The sequence below is a fragment of the Marmota flaviventris genome, chromosome 5, assembly GCF_047511675.1.
Source record: "Marmota flaviventris isolate mMarFla1 chromosome 5, mMarFla1.hap1, whole genome shotgun sequence".
NCBI classification, from domain to species: domain Eukaryota; kingdom Metazoa; phylum Chordata; class Mammalia; order Rodentia; family Sciuridae; genus Marmota; species Marmota flaviventris.
Genome location: NC_092502.1, coordinates 89168504 through 89191476, shown reverse-complemented (window position 1 = coordinate 89191476; position 22973 = coordinate 89168504). Strand labels below are relative to the sequence as shown.

At 31.9% G+C, this 22973-nt stretch overlaps 1 protein-coding gene across 2 annotated transcripts in view; it reads left to right on the top strand.

Annotated features, from left to right (window-relative positions):
- The window catches only part of Slf1 (SMC5-SMC6 complex localization factor 1), a 72216-nt gene extending 49761 nt beyond the window's left edge, over positions 1-22455 (top strand). For both annotated transcript variants that reach the window (XM_071612404.1, XM_071612403.1), the window contains exons 15-21: positions 6470-6617; positions 14081-14226; positions 15297-15460; positions 16084-16217; positions 18119-18211; positions 18616-18798; positions 21474-22455. In XM_071612404.1, the coding sequence (XP_071468505.1) occupies positions 6470-6617; positions 14081-14226; positions 15297-15460; positions 16084-16217; positions 18119-18211; positions 18616-18798; positions 21474-21955 (1350 nt within the window). In that variant the 3' untranslated portion in view covers positions 21956-22455. The remainder of the gene's footprint in view (positions 1-6469; positions 6618-14080; positions 14227-15296; positions 15461-16083; positions 16218-18118; positions 18212-18615; positions 18799-21473) is intronic.
- The last annotated feature ends 518 nt before the right edge of the window (positions 22456-22973 follow it).

Genomic DNA, 22973 nt, shown 5'->3' with positions numbered 1-22973 from the left:
TTTGTGGTGCTGTGCATATAAGGCAAATACTCTACCAACTGAGCTATATCCCCAACCCCCTGCAAAGTTTTTAAGGTTTCTTTTGTATTTGAAAATGGGACAATTCACAATAGCTAAACTGTGGAGCCAACCTAGATGCCCTTCAGTGGATGAATGGATTAAAAAAAATGTGGCATATATACCCAATGGAATTTTACTCAACAATAAAAGAGAATCAAATCATGGCATTTGCAGGTAAATGGATGGAGTTGGAGAAGATAATGCTAAGTGAAGTTAGCCAATCTCCAAAAAACAAATGTCGAATGTTTTCTCTGATATAAGGATGCTGACTCAGAGTGGCGTAGAGAGGGGGAACATGGGAGGAATAGATGAATTCTAGATAGGGAAGAGGGTTGGGAGGGAAAAGAAATGGGCAGGGGACTAGCAAGGATGGTGGAATGTGATAGACATCATTATCCAAAGTACATGTATGAAGATACGAATTGGGTGTCAACATACTTTATATACAACCAGAGATATGAAAACTTGTACTGTATATGTGTAATAAGAATTGTAATGCATTCCACTGTCGTTTATTTTTTTTAAAAAATCAATTTAAAAATTGAAAAAGACAATGGCAATAAGTTTTTATATAATCTATGACTGATTATTTCATATCTGAAGTTTTTGTGGGTCTGTTTTTATTGTTATTTCTGCTGTTTCCTTCCCTAGTGCTTTTTAATTTTTCTTGCAAACTAGTTATCATTCTCTGTGTGCTCTCAATTACATTTGAAAAATTATTTGTAGAACTAGTTTGCCAAAGATCAAAATATCTTCTTCTAAAAAGAATTTATGTTTACTTCTGCCAGGTGCCTAGTTGTACTACCAGTCAAAGAAAACTCTAATCCAGTGTCTGTCTCATGGACCTTGGGTAGTTCAAGTGAAGTAAAAGGGTTTAAAAATGTAGTTTTGCTTTTGATTCATTCTTAATCTTGGGTGAGGTCCTTCAGTGTCTTAGCTTATTGAGAATTAGGCCTTAGACTGTGATCTCCCCCTCCCCTTTTAAAACCCCTTTCCCCTAGACTCCTCAAAACACAGCTTTATATCTCAGCTTTTTTTGATAAAATCAGCAGGAATCCTCAGAGCAAAGTCAGTTAGCTTTGAATGCTTTGCTTAACTTTTAAACTTCTCTTGGATCTTGGCTTAGCAATTACTCATAATTTATTGTTTCTCTTCAGAAAATACTTTATCTAGTTCATCCAACGTTTTGTTTTCAAAACTGGTTTTATCAGAATTCCCTAGGATTTGATTAACAGAAATTCTTGCTGGGCTCTATTTATTTATTTATTTTGATTTTTTGGTTTGTTTGTTTTGGTTTTTGTACCAGAGATTAAACCCAGGGGTGCTTAACCACTGGGCCACATCCCTAGCCTTTTTTATTTTTATTTTGAGATAGGGTCTTGCTAAATTGCTTAGGGCCTCAACCTCCTGAGCCACTTGGATTACAGGCCTGTGCTACCTCCCTGGCTCTAGTTTGTTTTGTTTGTTTGTTTTGTATTTGTAGTTTGACAGAATGCCTTTATTTATTTTTATATGGTGCTAAGGTTCAAACCCAGTGTCTCAAGGCAAGAAAGCGCTGTATCACTGGGCCACAGCCCCAGCCCTCCTTGCTGTTTTTTAAAGTTCTATTTATTGGGCATGTGATTCATGCTTCAGGAAAGAAAAAAAAAAATCTTTTAGGGTGTTAGGGTTTTTTCTCTTTTGTAAATCAACATTAAAAATTAGCAAGATTACTCCTAGGTATAACTGGATTTCTTTGGAATCAAGCAATACTATATGTGACTATAACCAGGTAGATAGGCACTTTTTTGCACATGTATATGATTTTAAAAGAAGCATGACTATATAAATATATAGAAATTGAAAATATTCAGTGTTTAATCTTCAACCAAAATAGAACTATCTACACCTAATTATCAGAGTTGATTATAGTACTTGTAAGCCAGAGTTTATAAGTTACCATCTGTCTTTTTTTTTTTTACTTTTAATAAAATAAAATCATTTAAGAGAGAAAATATTTCATTATAGAACATTTCCTTTCTTCATCCATTTGATGAATAAATGAAATTTCATATTAATATCTGAAATCAATAACAAAACTGATGTTTTCACATTTTACTAAATCACCAATGGATAACCACAGATAAGAAATTGCTAAAGAAACACTGATAAAAATAGTAACAGATTTATATATATTTAACTTGAAGATTTTTGTTCAAATTTGTAAATAAAAGCAACATATTTGAGAAGCAGTCTGCAATAAATTGTAGCATTAGTTATAATATCAAAGATGGTTTTAGATTTTGCAGATTAATATTTTAACATTTGAATTGCTTAAATTCACATAAATTGTGTGTGTTTTTTTTTTTTTATTGTATTACCTTTCTGTTAAGAATTCATTCTTGCACTTAATTAAATCTTTTTTTGGCAGTTTCTAGTTCAAGAATTCCACGCATGTTCACAGACATCATTTTTCTTACTGTAAAGCATTTGTTTCTTGATTTGCTGAGTTGAAGCATTCAATTTAAGTCATTAGCTAAACAGAAGTCCTCAGTTTATGCTAATATTGTTTTGTCACAATGTCAATCAGCAAGTATTGCAGAGTGACACAATGGCTGTGAATTTCATTGTCATTAATCTGAGAAAGCTTTGGGCTTTCCTTGGCAAAGAGCAGAGGTGGGCTGTGTCAAGGTTATGGAGGAGGTGTGAATTTTACTAAGCTTTGGTGGTTAGACCCATTTTTCCTTGAAATATCCTTAAGAGCTATTTAAGCTTAACCCCACAATTATAGGTAGAATAGAAGTTAGTTTATATTTAATGATTAGAAAATTGAAGCTAGAGACTTTAAGTAACTTACTCAAGCTGTCACAGCTTATTAGGTCAAAGTCTTGATTGGCGTCCAAGTCTCTGGTGAAGCCTGCTTTCTTATGTTTCAAATACCAGTGGTTAAAGCAAGAAGAGGCACAGTATGTGCATTATGTTTGCATCTTTGCAAAAGAGTAGTTTGTCATCTATTTCAGTGGAATATTGTGGAAATTCTTAATCTGGGAGTATTAAAAGGCCATGATGTTAGTTTGTTCTGTGTTACAGAGTAGTCAGTTTTTGGAAAATCACCAAGTTTATAAACTGTAGATTACTTGTACTATACAGCAAGATAATAGAGAACTGTACTGACAATGTCTGGTAATACACTTTAACATATTAGAAAGGAATTCTAAGGTAAATATATGTCATATATGCAAATCATGTCTTTATTTCTTTGTTAATTCTTAGGATATTCATGTTCTCTTCTTTCAGCTTTAGCAAACATTTCAGTATTTCAAGAAAGCTTCTTCCTTTGGTTTATTTGCCATTTTCTTATTAATCCACTTCTGAAGCATATATATCCATTATACTAGAAATAGTGGCATTGTTTATACACTTGAAGTGGTTGTGAGTATAATCCATGGCGCGATGTCTTGGTTATGCTAAGTGTCATAATTAAGAATATAGTATAAAAAATCTAAAAACCTGATTTGGTGGTGTCTTTTTTGTAGAATACATTTATGGATCAGAAGTAACATGCATGTTTAGCCCAGTGACACACTTAAAAAAATAACTTTACCAGGATCTTTCCATGGTAAAGAATCTACAGTTTTTCCTCAAAACCACTTTTGCCCATCTCTAACTGCTTAATAACATTAATATCAAGGTAAATTTAATATTAATGTTCAATTAAGATTTCAGATATAGGTATACATACATTTGTCTAAGGAAAAAGGGAAAGTCCTATCTGGTTGATTTTATTAATTCTGATTGGTGGATTGCTGGATGTGGTTTTGTGTGAGACTTAGAGACTTACCTTGAAGGCTAACTTACCTCACAGTCTCAGAATTAAGGATCTTAAGTAATCCTGATTTAATATAAACTTGAGATGGGGACTACATTCAGAAAACAAAATGTACTAGTCCCTTGTTTATTTGTTTTTTAAGTGATATCATTACTGATATTCATATGTATAATATTGGAAGAAACATTCTGTGGTATACATATGGACATGATCAATTTGCTGTTTTATGTTCTCTTGACAACTTGAATGATGAGAGTAAGGTTTACCTTTACTTGCTCAAAGGGATCACATCTACATATTTGGCTTTACAAAGAATAGAGTTGTTTTCCTGCAAATTAGAGACTAATACTGAACCCTAGATCCTAAATCTCAGATCATACAAAGGAGGCTTTGGTATTGGTGATACGGCCAATCTTGCAGTTAGCTCCCCATACCACACAGTTGCAGCTGCAATCCTTTTTAACTAAGCCTTCTAATAAGGTGTGAAGGAGTACTGCTGTTACCAGCCTGTGATTTCTGACCTGGTAGGATCAGGCCATGCATTGTGGCCCCATGTCATATCAAAAGAAGACCATTCCTTCTTTAAGTGTTTATTATGCAACTTAAAATCCCCTCAACCCCATGCTTCAGGATCTCTCTCATAGTTTATAATACCCAGCCCTGACAGAATGCAGTGTGCTACCATAGAATGTAGTAGGGTGCCAGAGGACCTGTACAGCTAGTACTGATTCTCACTATGAGTTTTCCTTCCATAAGCACTTGTTTTGGCAAGCCTGATGTATGTGCCGCTTGACCATTTGCCTGTGTTTGCACAACAAACCAGAAATAGAACTTTCCTTTTGAAATCACTTGTGTAGTTTCTTCTTAAGATAAGGAATAATGTCCTAATAAAGTGCAAAATATACCTATAGGAGATTCATTTGCTGAGGGCAGAAGAAGCAAATCTAGCAGTCACTGAGGGTTTCATATATTAGGAATTTTTCTGTCACTAATCCCTTTTAGGCATTGTGTGATGACAGAAAATAGCAGTTACAATTTATTTGGCTACCATAGCATTTATTAAAATCTTCTTAAATGTCTTCTACCCAACTGTTAATTTAGTGATTTTTTTTCATACATCCAACATGCCTAGACAACAAATCCCAGGAATATAGAAATTTCAGCTAGTTTTAATGTCATTTTTAAAAAGTGTTTATATTTAAAATTAAAGGTGTTTTTAAATATTATTTTCACACTTTTTCATCTTCACACTGAATTTAGTGGATTAAAAGGATATTTTTAAACGAGTAAATCACTCTCTAAGGTTTTTATGCTTTTATATAATATATAATAATACTTTTTTGTGTGTATGCCAATTATTAAACCTAGGAGAGCACTTAACTACTGAGCCATATCCCCAGGTGGCCCCCGGACCCCACCTCCAAGTTGCTGAGGCTGGTTTTGCACTGGTGATTCTCCTGCCTCAGTCAGCCTGGCTGCTGAGATTACAGACGTGCGCCACCACACTTAGCCTTGCTATGTTTCTTATAGGAATTTAATAATATTTACTATAAAAGTGACAATATAAATAATATTTATCCTTTGAAGGCTGATCTCTATACATATTCAAGTTAGGTATTTAATATAACTTAATTAAAATTTGAATCACTATTTCTTTACGACAAATTGGCTAAAGTTTTTATTTGTTTTGTTTTTGTCTTTTTCTGAAAAATGTCATTTAGAGAAATGTAAAGGATAATTCTATATTTGAATAGTAAGGGTAGCAAATCTATCTGCTTTTATTGTCATATATGTTCCTGTTAACAGAAATCCACAGAAACCATGTATTTTCTCATTGTTTAAATTGAATTATTGCCTGAATAAAGCACTTTACAGTGTCAGAAAAAATTATTTTAACAGTTTGCTGTAAACTATTCCCTAGAGAAATTATTGTTTTTCTTTTTTGTATACAATTGAGCATCTCTAATCCAAAATTCTAAATGTCCTCCAATCCAAAACTAATTAACCTGGTGCCACAAGTGGAGACATTCCACACCTGGCCTCTTTTGATGGGTTTGTAGGCCCACTAAAAATATCATATAAATTACCTTCAGGCTGTGTGTAAGATATATATGAAACAGATATGAATTTCTGTGTTTGTACTGTGTCCTATCCCAAGATATCTCTTATGCATTTGTAGATAATTTCAAAGTTTGAAAAAAATCTGAAATGTGAAGCACTTCTTGTCCTAATAATTGTAGATAAGGATTACCCAAACTGGAGATAAATTCTGTGTGTGTGTGTGTGTATGTGTGTGTGTGTGCATATGTATATAAACACATTAACATAATTTGTAAAACAAGCCAGATATATATGTGGAAAGAGAGAAATATACATACTTGTGTACATAGAAAGAAAGGTGAAGGAGTTGGGGGTGAATGAATGGAAAAAGAGGGAAAACAGGAGTTACTGTACTATGGTTCTTAACACTGTCTTTTAGCATTAGCATACTCTGTTTTTTTTTTTTTTTTTAATAACTAAGCTTAGCCTCAAAAAGTACTCAATGATAGAGATGTCATATTTTAATATATTTTAGTAATGTTTTTCCCATCTTAATGTTAGGTCTTCAAACATGAACTAGCTTACTTATTGACTGGAATTCTTGGAGCAGCAATAGATTATTGGATTTTCCTTGGTCTTAAGATGGGTAGAAATGTGATGAGACACATGTCTGATGACTTAGGAACTTATATTTCCCTTTCATGTGATGGTAAGTGTGTCTTTGTTTTTTCTTAGCCTCATTCTGGAAATTGTTATGTTAATTTTTTTTTTTTTTTTTCAATTCTTTTGGTGGTACTAGAGATTGAATCCGGAGGACTTTGCCACTGAGCTACATACCCAGTTCTTTTTATATTATTATTTTGAATCAGGGTCTCACTGAGTTGCTGAGGCTGGCCTGGAACCTGCGTCAGCATCCTGAGTTGATAGAATTACAGGTGTACACCACCCCACCCAGCTAGAAATTAGTTTTGACTTTCCTTTAAGCAGTATGTAATCTTCTAATGTATGTTTAAATGATGCTTTCCTTAAAATAATTGCAGATAGATAGACAGATATATACAGGAACAACTGAAGATAAAATTACCCATAATGCACCCACATAGATAATCACTTTTAACTTATGATGTTTTTCTAGTATTTGTAAGTATTTTTATGTAGTTGAGATTATTACTATATATGCAAGTTTGTATTCTTATTTTCCTCTAAATATTACAGGAGGTGTCCCCCCATATATATTATTTATTACCCAAAAGTATTTTTTAAATAGTTTTTGGTTGTTAATGAACCTTTATTTTTAATTTATTTATATATGGTGCTGAGAATTGAACCCAGACATACTAGGTAAGTGCTCTACCACTGAGCCACAATCCCAGCCCCTATTATCCAAAAATATTATTTTGATGTTTCATAAAAGTTGAATATTACTTAATAGAATAAAAATAATATATGGAAAGAAATTTTTTATTATATGTTATGTATAATATTAATATGGTTTCCTGATTCTATAACTAAAAATTGTAATTAGACAATCTTATGCAGTAGTTTTAAAAATTAGTTTTTACCCCCATTTCATTGGAGAAATAGATTCACTTTTTTATTTTAATATTTTTTTTAGTTGTCAGTGGACCTTTATTTTCTTATATATGGTGCTGAGAATCGAACACCAGTGCCTCACACATGCTTAGGCAAGCATTCTACCACTGAGCCACAACCCCATCCCTGAAGAAATAGATTCACTTTTTAATGTATGTTTTGTAGAATCTTACATGTTCAGAACTATTTTCAGTATCTTTAATACCTCTAATTCTTTGAGTAGGATGCATTATCAGTCTCTTGTCTTACCTGTGCTATATGAATAATTACCAGGTTTTTTCCTATATAAACACCTAATAACATTAAAAAATGAAACTCATTGAATAAGAATACTTTTTACAAAGCCCCTTATATTAATCTGGTTTATATCACTCATTATAATATTTCCCCCCAGTGTACCTTTTGCTGTATAGTTTTTCTTAATATAATGTAAAAAAACTATTAGCCAACTAGTTTGGTTGCTTTCATCTGGTTATCTAACAAGAAAGGAGTATGGATGAAGCAAATAGAAGTACTTTATATGCATAATTTTCTCACTTTTCCTCTTCACCTTATTATCTAATTTTAAAGTTTTTTCTAAATTAAATGAAGAGTGTTATTTAAGTGTTATGATGACAGAATTCCTTTTCACAACTATCATCTTATGGTAAGTTCTAGTCAACTCTTTGACATGTCTAGTCTGAGGAAGGCTTCCCTAAGACCTTATGTATGTTTTCTAACTTCATAGCCCAATTTAGGAAGAGTATGCTTTTCTGAACTCTTGCCATTCCTTTTTGTTTCTGTAACTCTGAACTCCTAAAATGAACATATTTTAAATCAAGTGTACTTTGTGTGGCTCTCAGATATAAAAGATGATTTTTACATACTTAATTTTCAATTATTTAGACTGCTAAAACATATAATTTTGTTGCACATATTGTAGTGCATCTTAGTTTTATATAAAGAAAAAGTTCTTGAATCCGCTGTCAAGCAATTTAATACTTGAAAGAGAGATTCCAGAATAGGAATCCAGGTTATAACTGGGTTCAGGATTTATTTGATGATGTCCTCTGGAAAGAGAGGTCTTTTTTTTATACTACCAAAGTTAGAAGATTTTTATCTAAAGCACTTTGTCTCCTTTTTTTCTCTTTCTTTTTTATTGAGCCAAGGGGGTGATTGCTCTTTCTTTTGTGGACTAGCTGTCCTTTGTTGAGTGACTTTTTAACATTTCTTAGCACAAATTCAATCTTCCTTTGGAAACTTATCATTCTTTCCCACCATTTCTACTAGGTAGTGTAGTGTTTTTTGTCCTTTTAGAAACAGCAGAATTCTGGCATTGTTTGCCAGAGTGACAAATAATATTTGGCTAACAGAATTCCTTGTTTCCATTCTGTAATGAAACCTCTTTGAGTTTGAGGGCCCAGGACAGGATTATCAATGGCTTTAGAGCCTACCAATACAATTAAATATGTTATTTCCAGTACACAGTAATTGCCTTTAAGGAAATAAAAGTTATTTTATAGTTTAGTCAAATACATGACATTTGAACTTTATGTTAACAGAGTTCTTTGTGTAGCTTCAATGCTTTCCTTACTCATAAATTTCTCTTTACTATGAAGTAGGGCATTGTTATCCAGTGTTATTCTTATTTTCACATGTCAAATTTAAACCTTAGAAGTTTAAACCTATGACTAACTTGAGGTAGAACTTAATGTTACTTTGATAATCATGTCACCAAAATGATGCCAAGGATATATAATTGATCACTTATCTTTAAAACTCTAGATGTGTGCTTGGCTAGCATTGTACAACTCCCTGAGTCCAATACCAGTAACACACACACACATACACACACACACACACACACACTTATTTCCATAGGTTCCAAATTAGATTGCAGATAGGCTAGTTAAAAATTTCTAGCATATATTTCTAAAACTGGTTCAAATTAAATATTTCCCTAGTTTTTTTTATTTATTTTATATTATTGTTTTTATATTTAATATTTATCAGGGTGTAGAAAATTAAGTGAACATTTCAACATTAAGAAAGCAGGAACTTTTCTATAGCTAAAGTGCAAAATAAAATTATATTTATTATGGGATTTGTAGAATACTACACTTTTCCCTACAAAGTGAACCAGGTGTTATTTCTAATTATATCCTTTCTGCTCATATTTTTATGAAGAAATTTGAGAATCATTGACATTGGGTTGTTTGCTTTTTTATTTTTTAACACTTTTTTGCATTCTTTATTTGGTTTTCCTCAGTACTGGACATTGAACCCAGGTACACTCTACCACTGAGCAGCACCTCAACCCTTTTTATTTTGAGACAGGGTCTTGCCTACTTGGGGTGACTGGCTCAAACTGCTGATCCTCCTGCCGCATTCTAGGCAGTCTCTGGGAGTATAGGCATGCACCACCACACCCAGCTTTTTTTCATTATTCTTTGGCTCAGTTACTATCTTCTGCTTTTTCTAATTTGTAAGTAAAGATGCTATGTTGCTGTAGCATTACTTCCAGTTGAAGATATTGATCCATCTTTCTCGTTTAATTTTAGTATTACCCTTGTTAGTTTATAATTGGTGAAAATTAAGGCAATAAATAGTTCAGAAGATAAGTAAAATCTTACTTTCTTTCCATCACATCTTGTGTCTATCAGATTCACATTTTGGACAAAAAGAATTTCCTTCTTGTATTTTAAGGTCATGTGAAATTTATTTTCAATGCCTAATTGAAATTCCCAGTCTATTGGCGTAAACTAGGGTTAGCAAACCTTTTTAATGTAAAGTGCCAGATAGTAAACATTTCTGGCTTTTTTGTCCCTACTGTCTCTGTCCTGTCTGTGCTGCAGTTTTAGTAAGAAAAAGCAACTATACACAGTATATAAATGGATGAACATGGCTGTGTTCCAGTAAAACTTTGTTCATAAAAATAGGCAGCAAACCATTGTTTGCTAATTCTTGAGTTAAACAAATTTCTTCTGTTTTTTTTTTTCCAATGGGAAAGAATACTTGTCATTAAAATTTTTATTTTTCACATCTTAAGAGTACTTTTTTTAAATATTTTTTTTTTAGTTCTTGCTGGACCTTTATTTAATTTATTTATTTTATATGTGGTACTGAGAATTGAACCTAGTGCTTCACACATGCTCGGCAAGTGCTCTACCACTGAGCTACAACCCCATCCCTTAAGAGTATTTTTAATAAACCTTCCTTTTCCCTTGGGTTGCATTATTATCTTTTCCTGATATTTTTTGTTTTTATTCAGTTTTACTTTTTTTACATCTATTCCCTTTTAATGCTTCCACGAATGCAAATTTTTATCTTTTTACTAATTGTAATTATCTCGTTCAAAATGCTTCTTTTTCTTTCATTCATAAAACACTTCTTTATTGGTGTTCAATTAGGCATTCAACTTAACACTTCATATATAGTGAAGGAGGGAAATAAAACATGATTCTTGCTTTTTTGGAGCTTTCAGTGGGAGAGGAAGATTGTAATAAAGTTAATGTAAATGTACCATTATACATCATTTAAAAATAAATGTTGAGAACAATTAAAACCATGGGTTGATACTGAACTACTTTGTATTGGACGATCAAAAAACACAGAACTTGAAAGATAAGCAAAAGATTGGTACATTCAGGGGAGAGTATTCTTGTCAGAAGAGTAAAAATTTACCAGAATTCTTAAAGTAGGAAAGAGCTGAGGCTGTGTGAAGCCTTCTCACCGACTGGTAATAATATCAATGGAGTCAGAATAAGGCCAAAGAAATGGGTAAGGGAGTTTATGTAGGAACTTGTAAGCCATGCTGAGAATTAGAAGCTATTTAACAAGGGAATGGAAAGATCTGGTTAACTTTTCAAAAGATTGTTCTTGCTTTACATTGTATTTTATTTCCATGAAAGAAAAAGAAGCATTTTGAATGAGATAATTACAATTAGTAAAAAGATAATTATAATTAGTAAAAAGTTATCTGTCACTCATTTTTTCATCTGTCAAATATGAATGTTTATTCTGTGCAATTTAGTGATATACATTCTGTGAGGGCTAAAAAATATGATCCTATTCTTTAAAGGTTTTGCAGTCTTGGCTAAGTTCTCTTGTTCATCTGTTATTTTTTATTCTATTTTATTCTGTTACCTGGTAATATGTGGATCCATTAGAGTTTGTATTTCCCTGTTTCTGTAAGCTTACCAAATAGCTTCTTCTTAGATGAATAACTCCATTTGATAGTGTGAGATTATCTTCTTCAAATTTTACAGTCAGACCTTTTCTCCTTTCCTTTGACTGCCTAGAGTTCAAGTTAACAGATCAATTCATTGTAGTAAACTCTGTGATGGTAGATATAGGGTTTTTAATGTCCATAAGTAGAAATTAAATGTAACTCCTTTCTCATTTCCTGTTCATAAAAACCATATCTCCATTGAGATCATTGTGAAAGGAGTTATGAGTTTAGCAATCATATCTGTTCAGGGATATGTGAATCTGGTTGTCATATGAATGGAATCATTTGCTAAAGACTCGTATAGTAGTCTGTCACATCGCAAGAGCCTCGATCTCTTTAATCAAGGCAAGGTTTCTCAGTCTGAGCACTGGTTATGTTTTGGCTGGATAATTGTTGTTGAGATTCTCTTGCACATTAATAGGATGTCTAATAGCATTCCTAGCCTTTTGCCACTAGGGGCCAATAGCATTCCCTTCTCCGTTTGTGAGAACCAAAATTTCCCTTGAAGAAAAATCCTACCTTTTTCCTCCTCCTCACTGATAATCAGTTGGTCAAGAAGGGTCAATGACTGCAAGGACACCTGAGTGCCAGCCTTTCTGTGAATACATCTGAGCAGGTATTCAGTGCGTGACTGCATTGTCCTGACTAAAAGAAACTCCACCTCTGAGTAGAGAAGTCAAGCTTTATAAAACTTAATATGGCTATTAAGTTTCTTATTTAGCCCCATTTTAAAAATATTTTAATTAATACATGTAATTGTAATTCTTATGTGTTGTAAATATTTGTTACTTTTATTGACTTTATTGTTTCAGTGTAGTTAATCTACCATATTATATAGTATCTCAACTTTTTTATACTGTTTGTTTTGTTTAATTTTAGCTCTTTTGGTATCCTATTGTTTGGTATCATTCTTTACTTGACATTCCATTGTTTTATCCATTTTGTTACACAGATAGTAATAATAGAAAATTTATAACATTAAATAGATTACAGGGGAAAAATCACCCTAGTACTTTATCACTTTCAGTTCATTTGTATATGCATTTCCATCTTACTGGAACACTGATGTAATTGAATAGCAGAGATTTGAGGGTTTGGGTGTCTTTTTGTTGGTTGTTTTTCATTTAAAATAAGCCCATAGTCACTGGGCACGGTGGCAACAACCTGTAATCCCAGTGACTTCAGTTATTTGGGAGGCCAGCCTAGGCAACTTAACAAGACCCTATCTCAAAATGAAAATATTAGAAGAGTTGGGGATATAGCTCAGTGGTAAAGTACCCCTGAGTTCAATCTCCAATACCAAAAAACAAAACAAAATAAATACAAAGTAAAAGGGACTGGGATGTTGCTCAGCAGTGAAGCAACCCTGGGTGTAATACCCTCCCAAATACAATATAATAAAATAACCTCATGGTAGAATGAATGAAATTTTTTGGTTTTGTTTTTAATTGTAGATGGACACAATACCTTTATTTTATTTTTATGTGATCCTGATGATTGAACCTAGTGTCTCCCACGTGCAAGGGTAGCACTCTACCACTGAGCTACAACCCCAGCCCAAGTGCAAATTTTTAATGAAATCTTTACTTACATACTCTCTATTTTATGTTTTCTTTATTTATCTTGTGCTTGTCTTTCTTCTCTTCAGTAATAGGATTTATGGGTGTTATTAGGAGTAATAGTCTAATATATTTTTTCCTATCACCTCAAGACTGATCGTTGCAAATTAAATAAGTGTGGTCATTCAAAAACTAAGTACTAGTTTTCCAAAGAAGCAGCTGTTTCATGAGAAGAGATCTTTTATGTTAATTGGAAAATATAGTGATAAAAATCTCATGTATTTTGGTATAATTATATTATTTATTCTGCGTGTGTGTGTGTGTGTGTGTGTGTGTGTATGCAATTGTAAGGCTTTTATTTGATGTAATAAAAAGTAAAATGAGAGTTCATGCCATAATTTTTTTTTCTCTTTAAAGGCAAAGAATAGGAAAACTACTTTTTTTTTTCTTTGGTGTGTATATGTGTGTGTAGTTTATAATGTGGATAAATGTTTTTGGTGTAGGAACCATCATTTGGTTGAAGAAAATCTACTGATGAAATAGTCTAAAGGAAAAAAAATTCATTTGAGCACAGTGGCACATATCTGTAATCCTGGTAACTTGGGAGGCTGAGACAAGAGGATCTCAAGTTTCAGGCTAGCCTCAATAACTTAGTGAGCCTCTAAACAAATTATCAGAATACAAAGGCTTAGGGATAAAGCTCAATGGTGAAGAGACTGTGGATTCAATCTCCAGTCCCCTAAACGCCCCCAAAAGAGAAAAATATATAGAGAGAATATAGTTCTATTTTCTTCTCTTGTTTTTCTGCAGACTTTTCTTCACAGGAATTAGAGATTTTCATTTGCTCCTTTTCTTCCTCCTGGCTTCAAATGTTTGTTGCCGAGGCAGTCTTTAAAAAGTTGTGTTTGCAGAGCTCTATCAGTATTTCTTCTGAGCCACTCTCTCTTCATAAAATGGTAAGCACTATTTTAGATGTTGTAATTCCTAAGAAGTATCTTTATAAATTCAACTTTTAAATATTCTTAGGTATTTCTAATAAATGAACAGAGTTAACAAATCTTTCCAACCCATAAAAGAACTAGTATTTTTCTATTTCAAAAATAGTTTAATTACGAAAATCAAAGGGAGATCAGTAAAGGGACCATAGGGGGATTCTTGGGGAATATTAGCCAAATTATATTGTTATATTGTGTACATGTGCAAATATGTAAAAACAAATTCCTCCATATGGACAACTATAATGCATCAGTAAAAATATAGAAAAAATTCAGTGAATAGAAATTTTTAATCATTTTTTAAAGTAATTAAGGGTTGATAATAGAAAAGCGGAACAGTAATCTTTGTTCCCTAATCACTTCTATAATAATACATAAGATTATTTTGAACTAGATTCAAAACAATTCCACCTAATATTTAATGGTTTATAAAGAACAAAATTTATAAATGATATATATCCTATATACACATACATATAAGTTACATTTGATCCAAGGTTTTCTAGTTTTATTTAGGCTACCCGAAGATATAATTAGGATTTAGTATCTAGCAGTTTCTTCAACAAATAAGAAGTAAGTTTATTTATTGATCAGATTGGGTAAATTGTTTTACAACAATACTTACCTTTAAAGTTCTTTTCACTCCTTATTCACTCATTATTCATTTATTTCAGCCTTTCTGTTGAAGAAAATTATTTTTAAAATGGAAATGACAGAATATAAGTTGTATAAATCATCAATGTAAAAGTATACGAGTGATTCATAAGTTGGATATAAGACAAATCAACTTTCTTAAATGAGTATTAAAATTGAATAATAAAAAAATTATTTTCAAGAAGGTATTTTCCTTCTTGTCTACATGATATTGACATGGAACTATCAGCTTTTTAATATTTTATCGTGTTCAAATAAAGTGGAAACTGTAATAGTGAAATCTAGAAAATGTAATCACATTTAATAGTTAATCAATTAATTTCTTTTTACTGCTATCTTTGTAGTTGAGAAAGCAATATAATAATATTTTGCAACAGGTATATTCCTATTTGCCAGCTTTGGGGAAAACTATTATGCATGGAGCTGGAAAAATACCAATACCAAAGAAAATAGGACAGCGACCTTGCCTTGAATCTCCGAGAGCTTTACTAATGCTGAATGGTGCTAAGCAGAAACATGTTGAAGGACTGTCAGAGTTACCGTAAGTGTTGCTATTATCTCTGCTGTGCGTTATTTTGGAGTACAGCTTTTTTTTGACATCTTCCTTGAACTTTAGCTTATCTGTGTAACAATTACTGTTTTATACAATTTTTGCCCTGTGATTTGAATTACTGCTTTTCCATTATATAGATGAGCTTTCAGAAGGCATGTTCATGTTGAGATACTCAAGTTGTTGTACTACCTTCTCCAAAATGAGAAACTTCCTCTAGATGTATGCTGTAGAAAACTCAGAAAGCCTGAATTATTCTCTAAAAGAAAAAAGAGAATAGTATTCACATGAAAATAAGAATTGGGAGCAGAGGCCTGTGTTCTAATCTTAGTTTTTCACTTTATTTTCTCTGTCAGATATGGTTTATACTTGGTTTCCTTTTATTTACCCCACATTCTGTATTCAGAACCTTCGCAATGAGTAGTTGAGGCTAGTAAAATGAAAATTAATGCATAAAAACTTATTTCTATATGATTGAAATCAATTTTAGAATTAACAGTGAAGACTGAGTGATTAAGGGAGTTTAAATTAGATTTTAAGAAAAATACCCACCATATAATATATGCTGGCATGCCTTGCTGAAAAACAAGCTTTCATTCTTTTTTTCTTTTCAGGGAGCTGAACCTTGCTAAATGTTCCTCATCATTTAAAAAATTGAAAAAGAAGTCAGAAGGAGAATTGTCATGTTCCAAGGAGAATTGCCCCTCTTTAGTTACGAAGATGAATTTTCATAAGACTAATCTAAAAGGTATTCCAAGTATCTAAATTAATTTATGCTAAGAACTTTTTGTGGTTATAGTCAGTACTTGTAAATTTTGCCCTGATGAATACTTGTAACTTAAATATTGGACTAGGTCCAGGAAATGCCTTCCTGGATACCATATTATTTTCTTGTACTGTCACTTGTACAGAGAAAATGATCAGTTAATACCTGGTATAATAGAGTATTCCTCCCTTTCTTTTCTCCCCCTGGCCTTCCAAATACTAAACATAGTGTGCAGCACTCATTGAGCATATTCCAGACTTGCCCGCCTTACTTTTCTATTCCACCTCAACCTGTGTTGTTCAGGATCAGTGTCTTCTGATTTGAAAGTATAATTCAGTCTTCATCTCTTTCAGTCTTAGACATTTTGTGAACAAAGAATGAGGAGTAGGCTATGTTACATAGCTGTGTTAAGCATATGGGCTCTTTTCTTCTAGGCACTGAGCCCAGACTATGAAATGTGTTTGGCTTTTGGTTCTGACTGTACTGGAACCTAAGCACCTAAAGGATGGAATAACTAAGAAGAGTCTTGTAATAATTTACTGTCACCCCTTTTATGTAGTTATCTCTTAACTTAAAAATGTAAGTTATCTTTAAAGAGTCTGTACTTAGCCAAAGTAAATTGTTGAATCTTTTGTTTATAAACTAAATCATATTTTCAATATAGTATTAATATGACACCCATAGAAATAGAGTAAAGCTCTCAAAGTCTTTCAATATGATAAAAATTCATAATTTCATATCACAAATTCAAAATAATGTCTCGTTTGGCTCAAAATCTGAAAAATGTATTACATGAGATCTTTAATATTAATTTCACAAATCAGGGTCTTTTTTCTTTGTTTTATTGTTGCAGAAAGTAAAATGAATATGAATGACTAGTCTGAACAGAAGGAACTGGGGGAGAGGAAGAGAATTGAGAAATAATACAAAAAAACTTGAAAAGCTTCTCTGTGCATGTAAAAGTAATATTTTAGTAGAAGTTACAGAGATATCTGTAAAACTGAACATTATAAAAATAAACTACATAGTATTTTATAGTAAGAACAAGTGTGTTTCAGTATTTCATTTTGTTTCTTAAGCAGTCACCTATAATAAGTTTTAACAAATTTACGTCAAATCATCACTTATAATTTATTAATCTTGGTTATAACAAGACAGATATAGTTAATTTTTGCCAGCAACTACTAATTGCATTCCTCCTAGCAAATCTTTACTTTTCTATTTGTTACACTTGTTCAGCTTTAAATGGTACTAGAGATTTTTTTCCCGTGTAGTGTGTGTGTGGTGTTTATATTAAGATTCCTCCATTTCTCCCTCTCTGTGCTGCTGTAGCCAAGCCAGACAGCCTATTGAGAAGCAGCAAACCATCTGTTAATGGATTTGAAGTTCTGAATTATACTTGAGTGTGTAGAGGCACTCGTGCTTAGCCAGAAACATTCATTTGAATTAAGCTATAAATGCTGTATAAAAAGGAGCCATACATTTAATGCAGGTTCATGAATAAATTTAAGAGAGGGCAATTGCACTCTAAACTTTTACTGCTGCAAAACCCAGTATTTTTGGTGTTCTCTGATCATTTGGGGATTTTATAGCAGGGCTGAAGCTTTAAAACTTGAACTAGGGGGAGACAGTGCCTATGTTAAACCTTTTGCTGTAGAATTTCATTGCTGAATTGCTGATTGAACAGAAGCTCTATGAATTGGTGGGGATCCCCCCCCAACACACACACTTTCTAATGCAGGAGATGTTTAAACTAATCAAAAGGAAAACTCAATAAATAATTTTCTGGCATGGGGCCAGATCTCCTAGTTCATGCCCTTTGATTATTTTCTTTAGTTGATATCTTGTCTTCTCTGGAATAATCTATTAATTTTTCATGGCAGGAGAAACAGCCCTGCATAGAGCTTGCATAAATAACCAAGTGGAGAAATTGATTCTTCTTCTTTCTTTGCCAGGAATAGACATCAATGTTAAAGGTAAGTTTTAAATCTTTGTGGTTTTATACAATGTCTTAATATTTATGATATAAAACAGTTTTATGTCACATTAAGAAAGAACACTTGAGTTAATTTACCTAAGATGTCTTTAAAATATAGCTATTAGCAAAACCCAAGAATTTCATTATGTAATGATTTATAGCTAATGTTATAGAAACATTTTTAGTGTTTATATTTTGTTCATAATATTTTAAAATTGTCTTTAATTATTTAAATTTCTTTTTCTTTAAAGCAATGTACTTACACTGGGTATTTTTAGCAAAGTTTATTTTTAATATGAAGTGCGTACAAAATCATTCCGATAAGAGAAGTAGAACATCAATACTTTACTAACAGAAGTCCTACTTCTGCTGTTTTAAAACTTGCCTTGATTTCTAATTTAGACAATGCTGGCTGGACGCCTTTGCATGAAGCCTGTAACTATGGCAACACAGTGTGTGTCCAGGAAATTTTGCAACGTTGTCCAGAGGTAGATCTGCTCACTCAAGTGGACGGGGTGACTCCTTTGCATGATGCACTGTCAAACGGACATGTAGAAATTGGCAAGCTGCTACTACAGCATGGGGGTGAGTGCATTTATGCTAAATGGGTTTTGATAAATTATCCAGTTTTTTGACGAATCCCTTGGAGGTAGATAGCATTTTATATTTAAAACCTGTAAGAAAAGAGGTTTTCATTTCATATTAATAAAAAAGTAAGGATAAAAAGTCTCATAGAATGTAATCACCTTTTATTAATAGTGATAAAAGCCTTTTCATATTATGGACGCATGTATGTATTGTTAAGTCTATTACGGTTCATGTACAAGAGTGGATTTTTTAATTGAATGTGTTGGTTTTAGATATTAATCCTTTCATTTAATATATGAAATCCCTATGAACTAGTCATTTCTGAAAGCTTATTATTAAATGAATGTAAATGTTCATGTGATTACTTGAATTTTTTCATGCTTTTTATATGTAACTGTTCAGTATTATTTTTATAAGGCATATCTTTACAGACTGTGAAAAAGATGTCCTAGAATCTTTTTCTTCATTCACATTTTGCAGTCAATTAAATTAAAGTAGAAGAATTTTCAAATGGTAATAACTGTTGTGCAGGGATTTTATAAAAAAGGCTAACTTAAGCTTAATATTCAACTACTGCTCTTTCTACTGATATTTAATCTTTGCTTTCAGCAAGCCCCTTTCTTTTTTCAGTAACATTCTTAAATCTGAGCTGAATATTATTAATTTACATCAAAATATTCAAACTGATTTGTGTTTTAAAAAGAACAACAAAAGAAAATTGATGAGCTTATAAAACAAAAACAAATTTATGTAAATTTCTCATTGCTTTCATGTACTCTAATCTTAGAAATTAACATGATTTTATCCCATAATGAAAGCATTTGATTCTTCATAAAAACGAAAAGCATATTTTGGGGGGGATGTCTTTTTTTTTCTTTTCTTTCTCTCTCTTTTTTTTTTTCTGTATATACATATAAGAAAGGTTGTATAGCACAATAACATAAGCCATTTGGTTATTTATAGTCTTCTCCTGCCCCCTAAAGGCGTTAGTGTGTCTGTTTTACTAACCATTTCATAATCAATATATTTCAGTTCTTCTGCCTTCTTTTTTAGTATTGTTTACTAAACATAACATTCGACCTCCTAAATGTTTTATTTTTCTACTCCTAAGTGTTTTGTTTTTCTACTTAATTTGTATCTGACATTCAAGCCAATAGTTGATTTTGCTTCAAGTATTGTTAATATAAAAGATATTATATTAGGTCCATTTCTCTAGTAGACTTCAGTATTCCATCAGCCAATTTGAATTTTATCTAGTGAATGATAGTAAATGGATGAGCTCCTTGACCTGGGAGAGGAAATCTACTTGTTCTTGAATTTATTAAGGTCTTTTGACAATTGTACAAGACTTAGTATTGCCTCAGTAATATTTGGTTTAAATCTGTTACATCGTTTGACATTATCATGTAGTAGCTGTATTATCTATCCATTTTGAGTAGTTTAGTCTTGAGAGTAATAATTTTAAGATTGAATTTATGTCTCAAAAATTTTTATTTAAGTATTCATAATTTTGTCTTTTTTTAATATGAAATGCATTTTATATCTCAGTCATTATGTATGTTTAATCAAAGTTACCATTAGGAGGTTTCACAGTTACAGTATGTTCTCTCTGTGATAATATAATCTTCAACAGTGTGACTTTCTAAGGTGTCTGCTAGTACTAAAACCTTTATATCCATTCTGACATCTTATTTATAACTAAGTGCATAAATTATTGTAAGATTTGGTGTCTAATACTCCTTTGTTTTGCTGTGTCACCAAATACTATGTTATTTTTATTTTGCCCTGTTATACCATCCTTTACTACAGCATCCTAAACTATATCTTCAGTACTTCTAAGTAGTTAGATACATTTAGCTTGGATAGACAGATTAAGATCTGAGTTTAATGCAGAATAATTAACACCTAATTTTTTTGGAATCATTTACCTATACTAAAATTAAGCATAAACAAGGATAAAAGAAGTAAGGTTTTCCAGTTTTTGTACTACCAGAATTGTTGACCACCAGTGGAAAAGGGCACTACTTTTCCTTCTTGGTAATATGAGACAGCCTTGGGACTCTTATAGAATTTAAGAAAAATATATATTTTGTTAATTTCTTTTTTTTTTTTTCTTGTGATGCTAGGGATTGAACCCAGAGCCTTGTGCATGCAAGGCAGACACTTTACCTACTGAGCTATATCCCTAGCCCCTATTTTGTTAATTTCTTACGGAAATACTGAAATTCTTATTTTAAGATGATAATTAATAAAGTTTTATAAAAGCCTTTTTCATTTATAATCATATATACTGTATATTTCACTCAGACATATACTTTTTTTTAATGAGGAAACTTTTTATTTTATTCATTTATTTTTTTATGTGGTTCTAAGGATTGAACCAGGGCCTCATATGTGCTAAGCAAGCGCTCTACCGCTGAGCCATAACCCCAGCACCTAAGGAATATACTTTTAATCTCCTTAGGCAATTGACAGAATTTTGCTTTTTTTTAATGCACCTTTATTAGGCAGTTAGTATGTATAGCCACTTAATTATGCAAACATGAATTAGTTAAAAACATGATTATAAATAGAACCCTGTGTGCTTTGGGAAAAAAGAGAGAGAAAACAGCTGTTAAGTTGCCAAAATAAAAATATTTTACCCTTAACATTTTGCATTTTCTTTTTTACAGGCCCAGTGCTTTTACAGCAGAGAAACTCTAAAGGGGAATTGCCCTTGGATTATGTAGTATCACCTCAAACCAAGGAAGAACTATTTGCTATTACAAAATTAGAAGACACAGTGGAGAATTTTCATGCACAAGCAGAGAAACATTTTTACCACCAGCAACTTGAATTTGGTTCATTTTTACTTAGTAGGATGTTGCTAAATTTTTGTTCGATTTTTGACTTATCCTCAGAGTTCATCTTAGCTTTCAAAGGGTTAACTCATCTAAATGACCTGCGTATGCCTTGTAAAAGTTATAAAGAAACCCCTAGTTCTCATACTGACTGGTTATTGGATCTTTATGCTAGAAATATAAAGACATTGCAGAAGCTCCCAAATATTCTTCAGGAACTGCCTGAGAATTTGAAAGTATGTCCTGGAGTACATACAGAGGCCTTATTAGTGACATTGGAAATGATGTGTCGATCAGTCACAGAGTTTTCATGATGATGCCAAAAAGTATGAGTCAGTGTTCTAAACATGTTCAACTTGCTTTAGTCATTTAGTACAGACTTCATGGCTTACTGACAGATAGTAATTTTATTTATTTATTGACAGACTTTACAGCCTTGAAAAATTTTAAAAGCACTTAAAAATCTTCATCAGAAGTATAGTCTAAGCTTCTGTCTTTTTACAGTGTGTAGAATTTGACTCAGAAGTAAAAAAAAAAAAAAAAAAAAGTTTGGTATCAACTATTTTCATTAATCTGATTTTTTTTGTTGTTGTTGTTCTGGAATTGATATTATTTATCTACTCATTGTAAATGTAAAAAATTTAATTTAAATATTTTTTCAAATCAATATGTAATGTCCTCTAGGTGTTCTAGGTCTTAGAATCATGGTAAGGATATTCATGGAAATGTGTGTCTGTAAACTTGTAACTACCTTTTCTTCTCTATGGGTTGATGGACTAAAATATACATTTTAGTTTTGTGTGTTTCCCAAATAAACATCTTTGAAATTTAAAATATTAATTATTATTCTTATGTTTTTAAATGCACTTAATACGCAAAGTCTGACAGTTCCATCCCTTAATCTGTTTTATTTTAGCAGTTCATGTACAAAGTATATTACTGCTCCATACAATCAGTATTCTATAAGTAAAAACATTTTCCTGCATAATAAGTTCTATTAAATATTAAGATTATAAGTGGCATTTAAGTACTAGATGTGAGATTATCTAAAAATTTAATGTACAATATGAATATACAGTAGTAATGTTTCAAATAACAGGTTTTTCAAAATAGTAATTTATAGTAAAACTAAAAGACAGGGCATGGATAATAACCACTTTTAAAATTGGAATTTCTTCACTATAAAATAAGTTACATTGTGCTACAGCTGGAAAAGAAACATTAAAACTTCCATTTAGCTTTTATGTAACTAAAGTGATGATCTCAGAAATTAATCTACTGAAGAAATATACATCAATTTTATCTTGGAAGTAGATCTTTTAACAAGATACA